The sequence below is a fragment of the Astyanax mexicanus genome, chromosome 17 (genome assembly GCF_023375975.1).
Source record: "Astyanax mexicanus isolate ESR-SI-001 chromosome 17, AstMex3_surface, whole genome shotgun sequence".
NCBI classification, from domain to species: Eukaryota; Metazoa; Chordata; class Actinopteri; order Characiformes; family Acestrorhamphidae; genus Astyanax; species Astyanax mexicanus.
In genome coordinates this window covers 13,314,437-13,334,668 of record NC_064424.1, presented here as the reverse complement: position 1 = coordinate 13,334,668, position 20,232 = coordinate 13,314,437, and the positions used below count along the sequence as shown (strand labels likewise).

The window sequence follows — 20,232 nt, the reverse complement described above, 5'->3', positions numbered from 1 at the left end:
AAGTATCAGAAGCACTGGATCTGCATCTGCATTTAAAACACTGCAATACAGATTACTTACCTCACACATCGAAAGAAGCACATAACTTACAGATAAAATACAGAAGGAACGCTCAAGTGGAAGAATTATTTGACTGGACGTGTATGCTGGTGTGCTATCATTCATTGTTCACTGCTGAATCCACAGGCCTGTAATGAATTTTCCAGCCAGCTCAGGGAAAAGATTCCTGAGGCGCCTGAAACTCTTCCCAGAACAAACACAGTCGCAGGCCTGTCCGGAAAAGCACACGCTGCTTTTCCAAAGCCACAGTTTACTTTGGTCGAACTTCTATGTGAAAGAGTTCCTGCTCTGCGTTTACTGTGAATGAGAGCTAGCTCTCCTTTATGATGCAAGAGACACATCTCTGTGAGAACATTTAATGAAGCGCTTAGAGACTGTTGCATAAACAATCAGTCTGCCAGCCTGATTTTATGGCTTCAGAAATGAGTTGGTCTGATGGTTTGCATTTTGAAATGTGTCCGAGTGAAGCAGATGGAGAAGCATTTTACACATTTAACACGAGTGTTACTAATGTGGTCACACTATATTCATTTTCAGTCATTTTTGCAATAAAAATGGCACTTTATTTTTTTTATTTACGTTTTTTTTCTTTCGCATTATAAGGCACACCAGATTATAAGGTACACTATCAATGAACGTCTATTTTCTGGTCCATTTTCATTCATAGGGCGCAGCGGATTATAAGGCGAATTATGTGACTCTAGGAAGGAACAGGGGTATCGCCATTTTTCCCTACTAATTCATTAGATCTCACTGGTGGGTGTTGGGGGAGGATTAACCTAGCTAAGCTAAGTAAAAAAATGTAATTCTTAAAAAAACACTTTTTCTTTTAAGGTCAAACAAGCACTTCTGTTTATTTACAGTAAGTTAAGATTTCCAGATTTCTTCAGAACTCTGTCTGGAGCAATAGCTTTAGTTGTTAGCAGCTAATGCCACCCAATAGCCAGGGCAATATTAGGTAGCGGTTTAGCTAATTAGCTAGCAGTTCAGCTAGACTACAGTCCAAAATACTTACCTCTGAACGGTGAAAGAGTTAGCGCTTAGGGTGGTTAGTGGCTAATGCTGCTCCAGCAGTGCTAGCCAGGGTTAGCAGCAAGCTACAGGCTGAACTGTGAGGTAGTATCTTGTAAGTGAGGCTGAACGTTGGCCAGCGTGCTCATGGCAAAGTGAAGTGAACTTTTGGAGGCCTGATTGTGAGTGCCAGAATGATGGGACCTTTAATTTCCGAAGTGTCGTGAAGTATGGGGCAATACATCATTAAGGGAATTACCACCCACAGTGGACAGTGCAGTGGGTGGTAATGATCATATCCAGTAGCATATGGCTAGGATTGTCCTTGCAAACAGACAAGTGACTAATCTATTAAGCACTAACCTTTAGCTTGCATGGGGTATGGCAAAAGCCGTAGTACATGATACTGGTTCCTGCTTCATGATGTTTGACATGTCAACTCGTGTATTTAGAGTTAAATGAGGTAAATTAACACTGAAACATTGCATGTTGAAAACTCCACAACTGACTGGAACTGACCTATTAAATTTGTAATTGCCTCACCAGAAACATATAAATCCATGAAGTTTTTATTTCCTTTCATTCTGCAGAACTCATAGTGCTAAGCAGAGCCAGGGCAAGTTAGACACACACTGCCTCCATGATGATGAGTTCAGAAGCAGTAGAAGCCACAGAGAAACCACAGGGAGTGAGTTGACTGCTCCTATAAAAGCTTTTTTGTTTTTGTCCCAGCAGTTTATATTCCCACACAAAAGGCCCATCATCATAATGCAAAACCATGATCATAAAACACTGTACACCACAGCTTTTTGGACTTTTTTATTCATCTCAATATACAAATTCAGATAATTCCTGCTGGTAAATATACAAAGGGGATTGTCAGTCACTGACAAAAGTTTTCCATATGCATATGATTGGGATTACATCTTGTTTCATATACTTAATAAAACACTGAAAGGTAAAAGCCAAATATTTCTAATGTAGAAACAGAACAAAAAAATAATAGTATTTCAATCTTGAGATCTTCAGTATGTTGGTAGAGTAAAACAATAGTAATAGTAAAACAATAGTAAAAAAAAAGGTGTTCTGCAATATTACTGCTAACCAGAACTCTATAAAATGGAACATGTCCTTTATTTTAACTGAGGATTTGTCTTTTCTGAGTGAATTGGGAATTTGCACATCTTAGCTTGAGTGTATAGACATGAGTGTAAAATGTGTTGCCAAAAAAGGGCCTTTTTAATAGAATATATGCATGAATATGTATGAGTGGTATCTCTTACATATATAAATCTGCTTTGGCAGAACAGTGGTGTAAATTCGTTGCAAATGGCTATTCATATGCTGTTAATGCCATAAAACTTGGAATTGAACTGTGCTATTCATGTTGGCATCTTAAACCCACTGTTTGAGTATAGAGGCATGGAGCTCTGTGGTATATCAACATTTACATACGTGTGTGTCTGTGTGAGTGCTGCTCTCATACACTTGCCAGGTCACGAGGGTTTAAGATCTTTCCAATGAACAGGAGCGCGCCTGAGGGCTCGTCTCGCACCAGGAAGAGGAAGGGACGGTTCACATGGAAAGAAAGGGCCAATGACTGGACTCTACCAGAGGGAGCAGTGCTGGCATACTGGCTACCCTCTGGTGCCGTCTCTATGACGGCTTTGTGACGGACTGTGCTCATCTTGACTGCCTGGGTAGTGATTTTGATGAGGTCTGTATCCTCCATCCATTCAGACATGCCTTGAATTGAAAAGGTGAAAGAAAGACACAAAACAATTATACATAATTATGTTTGACAGCATCAGAAATATTTGTATAAGTATGTATATATGTATAAGATCATTGTTTCAATACTCAGTCTTTATCTGACACTATAGGAACACTTTCAATATAGTTCTGTATTAATAGTTTGTAATTCTGTATCTCTTTCTCTGCATGCTTTACTATCTATCTTCTACCCTGTTCTACAATAGTCAGGACCCCACAAGTTATACCACAACAGAGCTGGTATTATTTGGGTGGCGAGTCATTCTCAACACATTCTCAGTGACATTGACACGGTGGTGGTGTGTTAATGTCTGTTGCGCTGGTATGAGTAGATCAGACACAGCAGTGCTGCTGGAGTTTTTAAACACCTCAGCATGACTGAGAATCCTGTGATCACTGATGCATTCACATATTTTTTTTTAATCTGTATATGACTTCTTACCGAGGTCAGACAGAAGGCCCAGCAGGTCTGTGCTATAGGAGAATTTGAGCACAGGCAGGGTGAGCTGCACCTGAACTGGGTGAAGAGTGTTGGCCAGGTCCTGAACAAACTCTGCTGTCAAGGCGTCCTCAATCAGAGTAAAGTTCTGAGTCACCTCATCAGGCAGGAAGAAGTACATGCTCACACCATCCTCCATGGGAACCTGAGCTATCTGCAGTGAACATAGGAGGAGAAAGAAAGTGCATATATCTATGTTTTTAAACACTTTACATTTTGGATATGCATTCAACATAAATATGTCCCTTTTTAATAGGTAACAGCTGAGAATCAGCTGAGAATATAGCAAAGAGTTATCAATAGGTTGATACATTTCTTTTTTCTGGAATTCTATTTTTCTCCCACTTTTATTTGTATTAATTTATTTGTAGAAATTCAAAGATATTCTTGGTTTGTTTTTTAACTGCATATTTTAGGTATATCAAATTATCTAAGGGTAATTTCAAAAGCTTCAGTTTGTGTCTCTTCAGGTAATCTACAAAGGATTTAAATTGTTTTTGCTAGTGGAAATCACGCCTGAAGTGTTACAGGAGAGCAGACTCAGACTGAGTGATGGAAAGAAAAGGAAGAGCCAAGGGGGGAAATGGGTGTATGATTATTTACAAGGATGAATTGATAAGAGGGTATATTTTGGGTTGTCCAGGGGGAGGAGTTTGGGGCGTGGTCCTTCTTCCAAAATGTATTTATAGAATTTTTGCTGACATTTTTTCTCCACCCTTGCAACATTGTCAATCCCATTGGTGGCAACACAATACAAAAGCATGATAGATCCACAGTCCACGGCATAATCCACAGCTTTACAGTTGGCAAGTTGTCCTTTTGATGGAAATGCAGTTCTAACACTTTTAAACACAAATTTAAGGGACTTTTCTGCCGGTTCTTGGAGTTTTCTTGGTCTCATCTTGACCTCCACAGTTCTCCTGATATGCCATAGCTTAACAACATTCCGCAATATATTTCTGTGCCTTATGGGCATAATCAAAGGTGTAACTGGCCCTTTTTTTATTAGTGCTCAGGCAGCCCTAAAATGAGTTCCAGTGCCTCAAAAGTGTTTTCTAAACAGTGCTTAGCACCTCTAAAAGTCTGATTTAGCTGACAGCTGGTAATTACAACTGGTGAAATGCCACATCCCTGATTTGCTATTCAAAGGTCTGAGAGAAGCTGTGCATTGGGACTGTATGAAAACATCCGGTAGCATATTTGATTAGCTATAGAGGTTTTAAATTCTGTACAGTCAGGAATGCAGCTTTCTCCTGCATACACTAAACTCTAATTTCCCCTGTCACACAGACGGTGGAATGTAATTCATTACTCTGGAGAATGTGTTTCCACTGCTTAAGTGCAGCTGCTCAGTTAGAGAGGCCCAAACCATGAAGCTCCTGATAAACTATTCTTGTGCTTTCAGAGGCAGATTGGTATAGTGGATTGGTAGTGGGTACTGTAACTAAAGACAGAATATTTCTTTTGCCCTTTTTGACAATTTGCAGTCCTGTTTTATAAGCTTATTGAAGCAAGCTGATTTGATACAATGCTGCTAGAAAGTCACCATTGGACATCATCTGTCAGAAATTGAATTCAAATTGAAAATGAAAACCAGGTTGCTGTCAGAACCCAACATTGGAAATAAAAATTGAGTAAGTGTTAAAACCCAATAGTTGCTAGACCTGAAAATCCATTGTGGCCCACAGTTGGTTTTGGTCACCATACCTAATGATGACTTCAACATCAACGTTATTTAACACTACTAATTTACAACAGAAACTAAACAACAAATCAACATCAGCTGTCATCACTATTCTATCTAATTGATATTGTCATTAGACATTGTCTTAACACGGAATTTTGTCAGTCACAACTTACATTTAACCAATTATCAATGTCTACCATCACTGTTTGCCAGCTGAGTAAACACTTTACAGTAACCGCACTTGCATTTCAGTGGGAAGACTCTAACTAAGAAATTTGATGTAATTTGTCTGTTTCACACTGGAAATGACTGAACTCTTCAGTGTGATTCACTGTTCTGCCAATGTTGACTATAACTTTATGGGTGTATGCCTAATTTTATACAAGTGCAGGCAGAAAATTTGCAGATCTCTGCAATATGATGAATGCAGATGGTACAGGTATTACCGTGCAGCCAAGGTCCGAGTCAATACCCATCTTCACAGGGTAATACTGTTCTTGCATCACAGAGACGCGAGTTGGTGCCTGGCCATCCAACTGGAACTCATCCATCCTACCTGCCTGACTGAACCTGGTTGTCCATTTCCCTGCAATCCAACCACATTCATTACTCACATTCATTAAATAAGTGTATTTTATTAGGGTTAGTTTATCTTCTGATTATGGACATGCTAAGTATTAAAAATAAAATATGGTAGAAGAACTGCACATCTATAGAGAACTCCTCATATATTACATCAGATTTTGACTGTGGGACACAACTTCACTAACTTATCCCAAAATCTCCAACTCAAAATCCCCAATACTGGACATTTTCAATATTTTACAGCACAATGCTCAATGTTATATAAACGTGGCATGCCCCCCCCCTATTTTATTTTTTCTCAAGCTGTGTTTGCCAAGATAATTTTACTTTTTACAAAATTATTTTTTATTCTTTGCATTTCTGTCTGCGTAGAGCCAGCAGAGATCATTTACCTTTGAAATGGGCAGCTCCCACAGGCACCACTGCTGAGTTGCGAGGGAGGGCAGTAGCAAGGACACGGTCCACCTTACCACCTGTCTGCTGTTTGAACCAATCATTGACAGTTTTAAGGTCTCTGGCTCCACCCATGAGTGTCTGAGGGCGTTCCCCATATTGCTTTTCCACAGCATTGAGGTATTCCATCTTCAGGCGTAGTCCTAAAATAAAGCAAAAAAATATATATATATATAAAAAACACAATTACATATAAATAACTCTAATGTAAATATTGATGTGACATATAATGTATGGAAATAACAGCTTCTCAAAATTTCTCAAAGATAAAAAAATGCAAACAAGTTATCTTCAAATGCGTAAAAAAAATAGGTTTATTGCTTGCTTGTTTGTTGTATACATTTCCATTGTTCAAAATGATGCCGAAAAATAATACTGGTGAAAAGAGATGTAAGTACTTTTTAAATAGGATCTAATAGTTGTGAAGTAAGAGACTTAGAGATGTATACACCCAACCACAACCACTGTTCTCATCCATCAGTGCCATTTAATTTTTTTTACCCATAGGTTCTTATTTTCACTTACTTCTGGCCAGTAGGAGGCGCTCTACAGAGCTGAAGCCCTTAGCAGAGCTTCTGAGAGAGGACAGCAGATCTCGCAGAGTGTCATGAAGCTGGGTATCCCGCAAGGAGTGGTAGCGCAGGACTCGGTACAGCTGCTTCTCTGCACGCTCTGATGCTCCTGAAACAAGTATTAGAACAGTATGGCATTATATTCAGCAGTAACTCAGCCCCTGCAGATTAGTCCGTTTGTATTGGACTGGAAAATCAGTGGCGTGTACATACTTGATCCAACTAATAGACTAATTAAATAAACACCTCAACTCAAGAAGCCAAGAAAACTTCAAAATGTGTAAGACCAGTTGTGGAAAGCAAACGCTGAAAAAAATGTTACTGACTTTACCAGCATGAACAGTGTCTGCAGACACAAGGCATCGTATTGTTTTCAGAGCTTTTCTGGTGAGCTTTTCCTTTAAATGTTCAATTTGTGGCATTTAAGTTTAAGGGAAAAGGGTGGCACTTGTATAGAGGTACAAATGAGCGATGTGATCGGACCTATGATATACAGCTCTGGAAAAAATGAGAGACCACTTCAGTATCCGAATCACTTTCTCTTATTTTGCTATTTATAGGACAACATTTTTCCCAAGTTCCAAATACAAATATTGTCATTTAGAGCATTTATTTGTAAAAAAATGAGAAATGGCTAAAATAACAAAATATTCATAAAGTTTTAAGACTTCAGAAATCAATGTTTGGTGGAATAACCCTGGTTTTTAATCACAGTTTTAATGCATCTTGGCATGTTCTTCTCCACCAGTCTTACAAACTGCTTTTGGACAATTTTATGCCACCCTTGGTGCAAAAATTCAAGCAGTTCTGCTTGGTTTGATGGCTTGTGATCATCCATCTTTCTTTTGATTATATTCCAGAGGTTTTCAATTTGGTAAAATCAGGGAAAAACATCATCATTAAGTGGTCTCTTATTTTATTTCCAGATCTGTATATCACACTATATTGACACACAGACAAAATGCACTAGTTGTGTCATATTTTAAAAACTGTTAGCAATATCTGTTAGTAAAACGATTTTTATATAAAAATGTTCAGCACTGCATTTAAAGCAACAGTACTAATTCTGCTCTGTACAACAAAATAAGCAACTGCTGAGTACTCTTTAAAACTAATGTTTAAAATGTTGTCAAATTCAAGACAATTTACTACTGATTAAAACCTGAGATGTGGAAAGTGAAATTTCAGAAGAGCTGCAGACACCCTGGCATGTCGCTTTTTTTTTTTTTTTGGCCAACATATCTATTTAGCTATACAATTTCAGAAGGCCAAGCCTACCCATGGAGAGCTGTGTGAAGGCTGCTGAAATGCTCATCGGGGACAGGAGAACACTGGCCTTTGAGTCACGGGCAGCCAGCTGACGGAACAGGTTGTAGCCAAAGTCGGACGTGGCAGCGGCCAGCTTTGTGCGTGGGGTGGTAAACAGGTCAACCACTTCGTCCTCACCGCCGCCCTCCTCCCCATCTGTCTGTGAGAGAAGTCAAGCGGGTCACCATCAGTGTTGTCACACACACATCCCATGCAGCGCCCCAGTCCTCAATACCAAAAACACACTGCAGCAAAATCCAATCCAGTCTGTTTGTTTTATATAAATCACTCAAAATTTTAATAAATCTAATAAGTAACTACTAAGGCTTAAAATCAAGTTAAGAATAGACTAACAGTAAGATGAGGACTTCCAATATAGCTAAACACTCATCACATTGTGTTTAAAACAAATGTAAAATGAGTTTTTACCTTGTGCTGACTGTTTCTAGGGCAAAAAGGTCACAGGTTACCAGTCTTACCAGCTGGGCACTGGAGAGTGAAAGGCCCCAAAGACACAGCAGGATGGCAATCTTCTTCATCATGGGAGGTGTTAAGAGACACTACATACACACAGAATACAAACACACATAAATATACATTACTTTTGTGTGAAAACACATTGATTTCAACTCGCACTGAGTATCCATATATGCTAAACACAGCTACATTGATTTCAGCATTAGCTTATGTAATACACATATGCAAAAAAATATATCACAATTGCACAATTTTGACACAAACAAAAATGAACCACTAATCTGTTTTTATTAATTCAAGGTTTGTATCATATTTTTGTATGTTATTTTCAGAAAAGTCTATCACGGTAGGTTATTACAGTAAGAAGAATCTTCCAAATTATGCACTGTTTTTTTCTGGAACAAGCCAGACAGACGCAGTTCACAAGCAGGTCAGAGCATGTTGTAAAGAGGTAAATGTAGAAAAGACTTGAAGACATGGAAGCTGTGCACTGATGGCACAGATATCTGAGATTTGCTGAGATTGCTTTTTGAGTGCAATTAAATAAGGTACATGTCAAAAAGAAAAAATTTTGCAAACCCGAAAAAAGGGTGCAGTCTTTACATAAGCTTTGAGGTAATTCATCTATTTAATATCAACTTTAAGGTGGAATCCCTACAGCAGTTTTTCAGCTTCTTCTCCTGTGTTCTTTCCTTTCTTCTGCAGCACATCTGGTTGTCATTGAGGTTGTCTAAGCGTTTCCTACTGGGAGAATGGAGAACGTCCAACACTGAAACAGAAACCACATCTGATTCCAAGTCTCCAGCTCATCTTATCCACCCTCGGCCCTTCCCTCACCACCACACTAACTCCACTCTCATGCACTGCAGAACAATGCAATCTTTGCCACTGAACTTTACAAAGTAAACTGTTGGTGAGGTCTTCAACTCTAATTTCCCTGCTTTCACACACCCAAGAATCCACAGGTTGGTCTGTTGTTTTTCTAAGACACTTCAATTTGGCCCCACCATGATAAAGCATGCCAGCACTTTATAGCACTTTAGGGCCCTGAAAAATGTAGAAAGAATTTGCAAAAAATGAGAAATGACTGAAATAACAAAAAAGATGCAGAGCTTTTAAAACCTCAAATAAGTTTTAAGAGTTCAGGAATCAGTATTTGGTGGAATAAGCCTGGTTTTTAATCACAGTTTTCATGCATTATGGCCTGTTCTCCTCCACCAGTCTTACACACTGCTTTTGGATAACTTTATGCCCCTCCTGATGCAAAAATATTTAAGTCATTTTGGAGCATTATTGAAAATTGTTAAAAAGAAAGCAAAATGAGGATTACAAGTCTTTTGGTCAAAAGCATTGATATAATTTAATAACAATTTAACTAAGATGTTTTTTTAAAATAGCAAATTATAACAGGTCTACACTGTAACTGCACTCTCATTACTTAGCAAAGCCTACACAACAAACGCAATACGATTTGTAGTTACATTCAAAAGCTTTAACCTAATCTTAATTTAATGCTGCAACCAAATACATTAACTAGTACCTAATGTTCTGTTTTGTTGGAGAATTTGTTTAATAAAGCTCCATAAAAACTCCTTCAGTCAAAACGTCCAGTAAAGCATGTATAGCTAAGTCTAATGCACTAACCTGCTTTATGCTTTATCTCCAGTTATCCTTCGTGGCAGCGCTGTCCTCGCCAACTACACACACCCAGAAACACACACTCACACACGCACCCTTCCAGTCTTCAGTCCCGCCCTCAGTCTGCTGACGCTGGGAAGGTGGTCCACTGCTCCTCAGATGAATATGGTGTAAAATTCACTCTGCTGAGGTAAACCAGCCACTGATGCTAACTGACGAGCTACAAATATAAGAAAGCTGCAGCTCTGAGGAGATTAAAGTGAAACAGTTAATTCTGATGTAAGTAAAGTGAAGTTAATTCTGAGGTGTGGTTCATGCTGAGGTGAATAAAATAAAGTTAATTCTGAGGAGAGTAAAATGAAGTTAATTCTGAGGTGTGGTTCATGCTGAGGTGAGTAAAGTGAAGTTAATTCTGAGGAGAGTAAAGTGAAGTTAATTCTGAGGTGTGGTTCATGCTGAGGTGAATAAAATAAAGTTAATTCTGAGGAGAGTAAAATGAAGTTAATTCTGAGGTGTGGTTCATGCTGAGGTGAATAAAATAAAGTTAATTCTGAGGAGAGTAAAGTGAAGTTAATTCTGAGGTGTGGTTCATGCTGAGGTGAGTAAAGTGAAGTTAATTCTGAGGAGAGTAAAGTGAAGTTAATTCTGAGGTGTGGTTCATGCTGAGGTGAGTAAAATAAAGTTAATTCTGAGGTGAGTAAAGTGGTTCATTCTGAGGTGAGTAAAATAAAGTTAATTCTGAGGTGAGTAAAGTGAAGTTAATTCTGAGGTAGAAAGTTGGCTAAAGAGTTTAGGAAAAAAAATAAAAATATATATTATTTAAAAAATAACAAAAAACTAGCATTGCACAGACCTATTTTAGCTATACTCTTGAGGTAAACTAGCCATCTAGTGAGCTAGTGCTAAAGTTAACTCTCAGGCAACAAACCCAATTTTTAATTACATCTTTTCATACCAGACCTTACCAGATTTATTTATTTACTTATTTATTTGTTTGTCTTTAATATAATGTTACATGCCATGTCTACATCCAATACAATGTAGCATATAAGTGGGTCATAAATAAAAATATATATACGTGCAAGAATATGTAAAGAAGTATATTTGGCTGTTTATATTTTTACTATATTCTAACTCTCCGACCCTGCATGTTTTCATGCTTTCTTGCTCTAAAACACCTGATTCAAATTATCGGCTTCTTATTAAAAGTCAAATTCGAACTTTTAACTTTATCTTAAAGCTATATTATCTACAGGAACTCCCAAGCTTCCAACATTATAATTTCCTCCCAAAAATATAATTTATGCCATAGAGTGTTAAAAACTAAGATTGAAACAAAATCCACCACAGTGCAGAACCAAGGATTAAATTAAGCAAAGGATTAAAAAGGATATTAATTGTGGAGGGAAAAAAAAACGTTTAATTAATCTAAATTGTGTCAATATGTAACATTTTATTTGTGTGCAAATGATGTTCATATTATAATTTTTGTGTGTGTTCCCTGTGCCACTGGCTGCAGTACAAGCCCAAATATTGATCCATCCATCCTCATTCTTAACCTTTTCCTCCAAACACACCTTGTGGCCTGTGGTCATCCCTGTGATCGTTCAGAGCTCAACATGATGGCTACTGTTTTTTATGGCACAGCGATGCCCAATGTAATGGTTCAGGAATTAGTGTGATGTCCCATGACTTTGGCCACGTCTCAACAGCAGGGCTGTCCATTAATTGTAAAAAAACATTCTGGCTGCGTCGCTTGTTCACACAATTCTAGCCAGACTTTACCTGTCCTAATCGGTACAACCTGCTTTGTTGTCCACAGTATATGCCATCTATGACGTATTTCCAGTACATAAGATACTATGGTTGTTAAATGCCTGTACAAATTTGGAATATGAATGATGGATAATGTCTTATCCATCTGGCACCCACAAAAAGCCTCACTCGAACTTGTGACTTTTGACATGTCAATGTACATTGCAAAATGAGGAAACAGCCACACACCTAAAAATGATTTTCTTGTTTGCTTCTATTGCTTTGTGGGCCCTAGTGATTTTAATTTTCGCAGTGCTTGGCATCTGTTTTGAGAAGCACATTGGTGCTGGTTGTTGGAACAAGGTTTAAACTTCCTCATTTTCAATAGAAGAAAATTAGAATTTATTTTTGGGCTATTTCTATTTGTCCATTTAGCATAAAACAATGACACAATGTAAAGGACAACTGCAAACAACAAAATTAATTTGCTATGACAATGATAGTAGATAGATAAACAGGCCGAAAAACAGATATATAGTAAATACATTTGCCATCAATGCTGATACTATATTTCAGTGAAATGCAGAAAATACCATTTTTTCACACATGTATGTAACATTATACTTTAATCGCCACAATTAGTATATGTTCTGACCAATGTAAGGTAAAATAAAAAATCAAATCACCTTTACTGCCTCAAACATGCAGTTTGGGTTGAAAAAAATTAAAAATGTAATGTAAAGGATCAACATCTCTTTGCAAATATTGGTGTGTTTTTGTCCATAGAATGTCCATTGTATAAAACTGCACTAGCATATTGTCATCAGAAGACTTGGATGTGTATTTTCTAACTCCAAGCCCTAAGGGACCTTTTATGGCTGACTTTATCATGACACATGCATGACTGGTACACAGTATGTGATAGTGGGGACGGGTCCATGCTTCTCTGTATTCCTTTTAGGCCGTGTTCCTCAACCATCTAATGATTGAGGAGTCGTTCTGTTTCCTCACCTTCATCCCCCACATCATGGAGCATGTTATCCCAGTAAGGAACATCGTTTTGCGGTGCTTCAGTTGCCGTCATGCTGCTCAATGGAGTTATGATATCAGGGTCATCAGTTGCTCCAGGATTTGGGTTGGTGACCATGCCAAGGAAGAGAGGTGTGTGGGAGACATCATCCACTATGGCAAAGATGAAGGGCATGTTGACTGCGAAAATGGGGACCGTGCGCACCAGTATCACAGAAGTAGTAGCAGAGGCCTCTGCACCTTCCTCATTTAGCTCCATACTGGAAGCGTGCTGCACACCTGACACTACCAGTGGACCCCCTGCTATGCCAGACAGGTCTGGTCCAGAGAACAGAGATGCCAATCCTGAGCAAGAGGAAAGAGACCAAAAATTGATGTTAGAGCAAATGCTTAGGACAATATTGTGGCTTGATGTTTAGCCTTATTCTACACACCAGTCTACCAGATATCTGCCCCCCTACAAATCTTCAGATTAATAAATACATTTTAATATCATGCAAAAAATAAAATGCATTTTTTAATTAACTGCAATGACCATTTTTTAAATTTAAAACTGTTTTTTTGTATTTACTTAAGTTATCTTTGTCTGATATTAAAGTTTGTTTGATAATCTAAAAAAAAACAAAAACAAAGAAAATCTGTAAGGGGGCAAATAATTTAACGGCATTGTATTTAGATGGGTGAAGATATTAGGAACATGTTTATATTTTAACACCAGAGCCTTTTTGTCCAACCCTTAAATAATTGATATAAAGCACACACTTTTTTAGATTATTTTCCATGCAATTGTAGGGAACATCTTTGTTTGGTTGGTGTTAGAACTTCTGTTGCAACAGTGATAAGTATAATAAATGACTAGTATAATGGACTGGTTTCATTTATCATTTCCTCAATGATAAGTACACCTTTGTCTAGATGGCAATACAATTCCTAGAGGTTGACCTCTGAATTTTGCCTGGAATTGTCTAATAGTATGACAGTGAAAAACACTGATATGGTCGATCTGGACGGGAATAATGCTGTGCTCCGTTTGAACCCAGTTGCAATGTGAAATTTCTCCTGTATTTGGTTGCCAACTTCAACATCTGACTTCCAAAGTAAATGAAATGCAGAATAAAAAAAATAAAAAAAAGAGTTTCTCTAGTGAAGGAGAGTGTTTCCCCAGGAACCTGTGAACATTTCTCTAGTTTAAATACTGCTTTTGGTTAAATTCACTACATTTAAACTGTCCACCCAAAAGTCCATATGTCTGTTTTTCTCATATTGCGGAGTGCAAAACCAACAACACAATGTCTTTACCCAGAGAAATGGCTAAATAAAGCATTTCAAATAAAATAAAAGGAGATTCAAACAAATAAACAGAAGATACATTCTCTTAAAAGTGGATATGGCAAAATTAGATTTAGAAATGTGTATAAGTGCAGAGACCTTCTTAAGGATATAGATTAAGTCTCTTACCCATGTTTGAGAGTGCACTTTGCAAATCCTGTTTATATTCAAGTTTGATCTTTGGTAGTTTCACAAGCATGGTTGTCTCACTGGGTAGACGTTCATACAGGTCTGTTATGTTTAGGTTGGCAGCGGCTTGTGACAGATTCTGGGATGGCATTGGCATGACCACCAGAAAACTTGTATTTCCTTGGAAAGGAAATCTTGCAACCTAAATAGAAGGAATTCAGTTTAATTATGGTCAAATAATAAATAATGAACATATTTTAAAGCTAAAAGAAGCCAAGCTACCTGTGTGTCTTTGTCTCCATCCACAAACATGCTGAGTGGATATTTAGATCCGGTCATCATATCCACTTTTACAGCAGTTTGTTTGTTAATGTAGAAGAGGTCCTTGGTAGTATGACGTGATTCAAAGCGTGACTTCCACTCCCCTAAAAACAAGACATGAGGGCTACATTGTCATGGACTGACTGGAAAACTAGATAGATGTACCTTCCAGAAATTACCAAATATCTAGAAATTAATGAATTACTCAAAATCCATGTGCTATCTTGATCAATCACAGAGTTTCTATAACTTTATAAACCATATTTAGCAGCTACTTCCATGCACATTTAAGGATGTGCAGGAAAGTAATGTCTGTAAGTGGAGAGAATATTTTTAAATAGTTCAGACATTTCCCTATTTAAAAAAACAAACAAATATATATATATATTTTTTTTGCTAGTTAAGGAACAAAATGTCAAGTTTAGCTTGCCTTTAAAATGAACTGCATTTATCAACATCAAGAGAACATTGGGTGGAAGACTGGACAAAAAGTTGTTCATGTGACCACTGGTGGCTTCCCCCACCCACTGATTGACCTCTTCTAGAGAAGTGAGTGGTGTGGGTGACGACTTGAACAGCTGAAGGGATCTCTCTACAAATTCCTTCTTCAGGACAATACCTGTTCAAGCACACAATCAGTGAGGGGATCAGTTGCTGAAAATGAAATAGTGTATAGTTAATGTCGTTGCTATTTACCACATTCCTACTTATCTTCACCTGGTTTGAGGTAGATACGAGAGGCCACTTTAATGGCCTTGGTAATTAGCTGTTCTTGGAGGCAGCTTAAAGTTTTATAATAGTCAGGTAACAGGCTTGCATGCAGAGCACTTAATAGGTGCTTTTCTGTCTCGTTCACAGCACCTGTTTAAATAGAAATAAACAATTTTAAGATATTAACATTTGAAAAAAAGAAAAAGAAAAAAATAGATGCTGTCTTCAGGTCTCATACCTAAAGCCAATTGAGCCAGTGCAAGAGAAACACTTAAAGGAGAAAGAACAACATTTGGTTGTTCAGGCCCAGGTTGCAGGTCCTCCAGAAGCTTCAGTCCCAATTTGGCTACAGCACCACCAACTGCTCGCTGGGTTTCTAGACTTATACCTTCACATTTCTCCTTAATCTGATGTGAAGGACTAGGGCCATGAGGAGGAGAAGAGCTGACAGAGGCAGGTCCTTCAGGAGACCCTGTCCTGACCTCACCCTTAACATAAAAGAGAATATAATAGGTAATTATATGCAGCAAATGATGATCAATAATGAAGTGCTTTTTAAAAAAAAAAACTAATAACTAATTCTGTTCTAATGATATTATTTTTAACTAGTGCACACTAAATTAATGGCTTTAGTTATTTTTGTATTTCTTCAATAAATATAGTTCATATATGATATTGGCCTACTTTGTCAACAATGTCTGCAGAAATATATATATATATATATATATATATATATATGTAATAGGTGTGTCTTACAGCCAGTCCATATCTAAAGAAGCAGAGCAGCATAAGCAGTGAGGGACGGGGCTTCATTATTCTCCGTGTTGACCTGGAAACAGATTACCACATTCATTACAATTCTGGAAAAAAATAAGAGTCTCTTTGATTTTACAAATTTAAAAACCTCTGGAATGTAACCAAGAGAAAGATGGATAATTGCAATCCATCAAGCCAAGCTGAACTGCTTGAGTTTTTGCATCAGGAGTGGCATAAAGTTATCCAAAAGCAGTGTGTAAGACTGGTGGAGGAGAACATGCCAAGATGCATAAAAAAATGTGAACCAGGGTTATTCCACCAAACATTGATTTCTGAACTCCTAAAACTTTATGAATATGAACTTGTTTTCTTTGCATTATTTGAGGTCTGAAAGCTCTGCATTTTTCTGTTATTTCCATATCCATTCTATTTTCTGCAAATAAATGCAGAAATGTCTGTAGTTTATAGAATGAAACAACAATGTTTATTTTATTAAAACATGTAGCTATAAATAGCAAAATCAGAGAAACCGATTAAGAAAATTAAGGGGTCTCTTCATTTTTTCCAGAGCTGTATATCTTATTATAAATAATAAATATAATAAATAGGCACTATTCCTTTAGATTTAGGTTATGGTTTAGTGTTGATAGTGCATTTAATAGCATCCCACTTATTTTCAGCTGGGGATAAGTCTTGTGATGGCAATGAAATAGTTCATGATGAGGCTGGCCATACACTGGTTGACTACACCAAGACAGTATAAAGAACAAATATCAGATATACATAAATTTTTCTGCAAAAAAAAAAAAACAGTAAAAAAGTTTGGCATAACAGTGACAGCATATATTTTAATTAAGGCAGTAAAAAGGCTTTTACAGTAACCAAATAAAAACAAAAGCCTGAGTAAACAGTTTAGCTCAGTGTGACAGACTCATTTTGCTCTGTATAAATAAACTTTTATATACATTTTATTGCATTTATTTTATTAATGTAAATCAATAAAATATTTTTTTTTATATTTAGAATTAAATAGCAGACTATTTACATTGCATAAGTTCTATGAGCTATCCAAAGTATGGCAGATTGTGATTATCATGTGGATGTTGTATATGGCTAATAGGTAATGTGTACAATTACAGCATGTTATCCGGTTTTGTGGTGCAGTATAATTCTTACAGAATTTTGGATTGTAATATTAATGTTAACAAATGGGTTTTAAGTCATACTGGAAAAACATGGACATGACGAACATTCATTCAATACTAAAATTAGAGGTTTCTTTTCTAGTCATTTTTAAAATATGTAAAGTACAAACATGTTACACGCTGCTAACGTTTGGTGTTTCCTTTAGAATTTTTGCTAAAAGTATGTGCATTAAAGTCCCAATCTTATGTAAGTTCTGCAAATGCAAATAAACATTTTTCAAAATAAGAGTGCACAGACATTTTTTTATGAAAATCAAAGTTTGGCTAGAAGTTACATTACAAATTAGTCGATTGACGATTAATTATTGTAACAGTTATTCTGCTCTAACAACAGCACATAAAGCAGGGTTACAATGATGTTTGAATTTGCAACGTGCAGTTTATCTCTACTGTTGCGTGGGGTCGTGGGGCTTAAAGAGGGTGAGAGTACATGCTCTTTGTGACATGATTCATGGCTACCTTGCTAGACTACTGAAACTTCTTTAAAAAAAAAACATGGGAGATTGTTTAAAATGTAATCATCCATTTAGATACATTTACTTTCGAAAAAAGAATAACAAATGATCATTATGGCAATAAGTATTTGATAATTAATACAGACAGGTATAAAAAAGAAAAAACGTTTACGCTTCCACAAGAAAAATTACATTTCACTCCAGAGGTTTTATGTTTTGCATCTATGATTAAACTTCGGTTCAGATTTGGAACTGTAAAATCCATCATTCAGACACATTCAAGTTTCCAGTTAAAAAGCAAGCATTTCACATGTCGGTCAGCATGCTGTAAGGTTAACCAGCAGTCAGAGACATTTTGGAGACCAAAATAGAAAACACAAACTTACCAAACCGCTGTTTGGACTGGAAAGTGGTGATAAATTTAGGGCAATATGAGTGGTGTAGCCCCTGGACAGATCACTGTGGCGTTAACACATCCAAGCACCCCGCTGCTGGTTAATGTTTTATCACCCATTGATTCATGCCTCACTTCATAGCTTTAAATATAGATGTCAATGTATGTTATGCAGAGGTCAGACTTCTAGAATAATCTGACTACTTAGTCAGGAACTTGTGTTTAATACATGCAAACTTTCAAAGGCAAGATGCTAAGGATTTATTGTATCTTCATATCATACAGTGGTGGCAAGGTAGTTTCAAACCTGCAATTTATTTATCTTGTGTGCTCTGGCCTGTTGCCGTTCTCCACCCACGCAGGACCTTGGAGCCTCCCACCCCCATACTTCTGCAATGCAGGCAGAGGGCTCCACCTACAGAGTTACCTCAGATGACCAATGAACATTTTAGTAGAATGTGTCTTGGTGAAAATATAGATAACATAAGCCTTAAAAGCTAATAAAAGCTATTATAGCTACTATAGAACTGAGTACACTGAATAATGTTTTATCTTTTCTTACCTTCAATTTGATGAGACAAGATATCAACTGTAACTAAGACTTAGACTAACAGCATTTCATTATTAAGCATTAAATTTTCTCAAATCTAAAAGGGAATTGGTGGTGTTTTGGGTTGTGCAGACCAAAATATAAGAGAATGCCTCAATTTGAGTTTGGCCAGCAAGAATATGTGTACCAAGCTGAAATCAGGAAGGTCAAGGACTTTAAAAAAAAATGAGTTTTCTTTTTTATGTGTTACATTTTTAAGATTTTACACACTCTGAAGTGGTCATGTACTGTTCCACTATTGTAGAGATGGTAATCCAGGTCCAGAAAGTACAACCCAGTTTAAAATCCAGACCAGGATTTTGTTTCAACTGCCTGGCAGACTCTGACTATAACTGAGCTGCAGCAGATCCACCTGGCAGTTGAATCAAAACCTTGGGATGGATTTTTTAAATCAGCATTGTGAACCTGGATTACCCAGATTATCCTTGGAGATGCCCATAAGGATATTTGGAGATGCCCAAAGGTGTCACTTGGAGGTGCTCAAAAGGACCCTAGGAGATGCCCAAAGGGGGCACTTGGAGATCCCCTAAAGGACACTTGGAGATGCCTAATGGAATACTTGGAGATGCCCAATGCACTTGGAGATGACAAAAGGACACTTGGAGATGGCCAAAAGGACATTTGGAGATGACCAATAGGACACTTGGAGATGACCAAAAGGGCACTTGGAGATGACCAAAAGGACACTTGGAGATGCCCAATGGGACACTTGGAGATGACCAATGGGACCCTTGGAGATGCCCAATGGGACCCTTGGAGATGTCCAAAGGGACACTTGGAGATGCCCAATGGGACATTTGGAGATGCCCAATGGGACATTTGGAGATGCCCAAAGGGACACTTGGAGATGCCCAAAGGGACACTTGGAGATGCCCAAAAGGACACTTTGAGATGCCCAATGGGACACTTGCAGATGCCAAAAGGACACTTAGAGAAGTCCAATTGGTCACTTGGAGATACCCAAAAGGACACTGGGAGATGCCCAAAAGGACACTTGGAGAAGTCCAAATGGACACTTGGAGATGCCCAATAGGACACTTGGAGATGCCAAAAGGACACTTGGAGATGCCTAATGGGACATTTGGAGATGCTCAAAAGGGCACTTGGAAAAGTCCAATTGGACACTTGGAAAAGTCCAATTGGAGATGACCAACAAGTCACTTGGAGATGCCTAATAAGTCACTTGGAGATGCCCAATGGGACACTTGGAGATACCCAAAAGGACATCTGGAGATGCCCAGTGGGACACTTGGAGATGCCCAAAGGGACACCTGAGGATGCCCAATGGGACACTTGGAGATGCTCAAAAGGACACTTGGAGATGCTCAAAAGGACACTGGGAAATGCTTAATAGCACACTTGGAGATGCCTAAAGGGACACTTGGAGATCCCAATGGGACAGTTGGAGATGCCCAAAAGGACACATGGAGATGCCCAATGGGACACTTGGAGATGCCTAAAAAGACACTTGGAGA

At 37.8% G+C, this 20,232-nt stretch overlaps 2 protein-coding genes across 3 annotated transcripts; both read right to left on the bottom strand.

Moving 5' to 3' along the window:
• Positions 1-1,877: 1,877 nt before the first annotated feature.
• Positions 1,878-10,177, bottom strand: serpinf1 (serpin peptidase inhibitor, clade F (alpha-2 antiplasmin, pigment epithelium derived factor), member 1). Of its 2 annotated transcripts, XM_049466721.1 has the most exons (9): positions 10,070-10,164; positions 9,084-9,194; positions 8,428-8,508; positions 7,919-8,108; positions 6,594-6,749; positions 6,008-6,211; positions 5,477-5,616; positions 3,287-3,497; positions 1,878-2,817 (listed from the first exon to the last, which is right to left on the bottom strand). In XM_049466721.1, the coding sequence occupies exons 3-9, from the start codon at positions 8,488-8,490 to the stop codon at positions 2,552-2,554; spliced, it is 1,230 nt and encodes a 409-aa protein (XP_049322678.1). In that variant the 5' UTR covers positions 8,491-8,508; positions 9,084-9,194; positions 10,070-10,164; the 3' UTR covers positions 1,878-2,551. The 2 variants fall into 2 exon arrangements, with proteins under 2 accessions (XP_049322678.1, XP_007259651.3); XM_007259589.4 differs by lacking the exon at positions 9,084-9,194 and having other exon boundaries at positions 10,070-10,177.
• Positions 10,178-12,427: 2,250 nt separating this feature from the next.
• On the bottom strand, positions 12,428-18,408 carry serpinf2a (serpin peptidase inhibitor, clade F (alpha-2 antiplasmin, pigment epithelium derived factor), member 2a). Its single transcript, XM_022676149.2, has 8 exons — positions 18,140-18,408; positions 16,094-16,166; positions 15,576-15,825; positions 15,344-15,487; positions 15,057-15,245; positions 14,588-14,730; positions 14,306-14,507; positions 12,428-13,192 (listed from the first exon to the last, which is right to left on the bottom strand). The coding sequence occupies exons 2-8, from the start codon at positions 16,148-16,150 to the stop codon at positions 12,798-12,800; spliced, it is 1,380 nt and encodes a 459-aa protein (XP_022531870.2). The 5' UTR covers positions 16,151-16,166; positions 18,140-18,408; the 3' UTR covers positions 12,428-12,797.
• Positions 18,409-20,232: the final 1,824 nt, after the last annotated feature.

Bases quoted from the DNA above. Each gene is read 5' to 3' on its own strand.
- serpinf1 (XM_007259589.4), bottom strand. From the start codon at position 8,490: ATGATGAAGAAGATTGCCATCCTGCTGTGTCTTTGGGGCCTTTCACTC. The intron at 8,109-8,427 runs GTAAGACTGGTA...CTTCTCTCACAG, and splicing joins CACTCTCCAGTGCCCAGCTG to ACAGATGGGGAGGAGGGCGG. The intron at 5,617-6,007 runs GTAAATGATCTC...GTTGGATTGCAG, and splicing joins GGGAGCTGCCCATTTCAAAG to GGAAATGGACAACCAGGTTC.
- serpinf2a (XM_022676149.2), bottom strand. From the start codon at position 16,150: ATGAAGCCCCGTCCCTCACTGCTTATGCTGCTCTGCTTCTTTAGATAT. The intron at 15,488-15,575 runs GTATGAGACCTG...CTATTTAAACAG, and splicing joins ACTGGCTCAATTGGCTTTAG to GTGCTGTGAACGAGACAGAA. The intron at 14,731-15,056 runs GCAAGCTAAACT...TCTTGTTTTTAG, and splicing joins AAATGCAGTTCATTTTAAAG to GGGAGTGGAAGTCACGCTTT.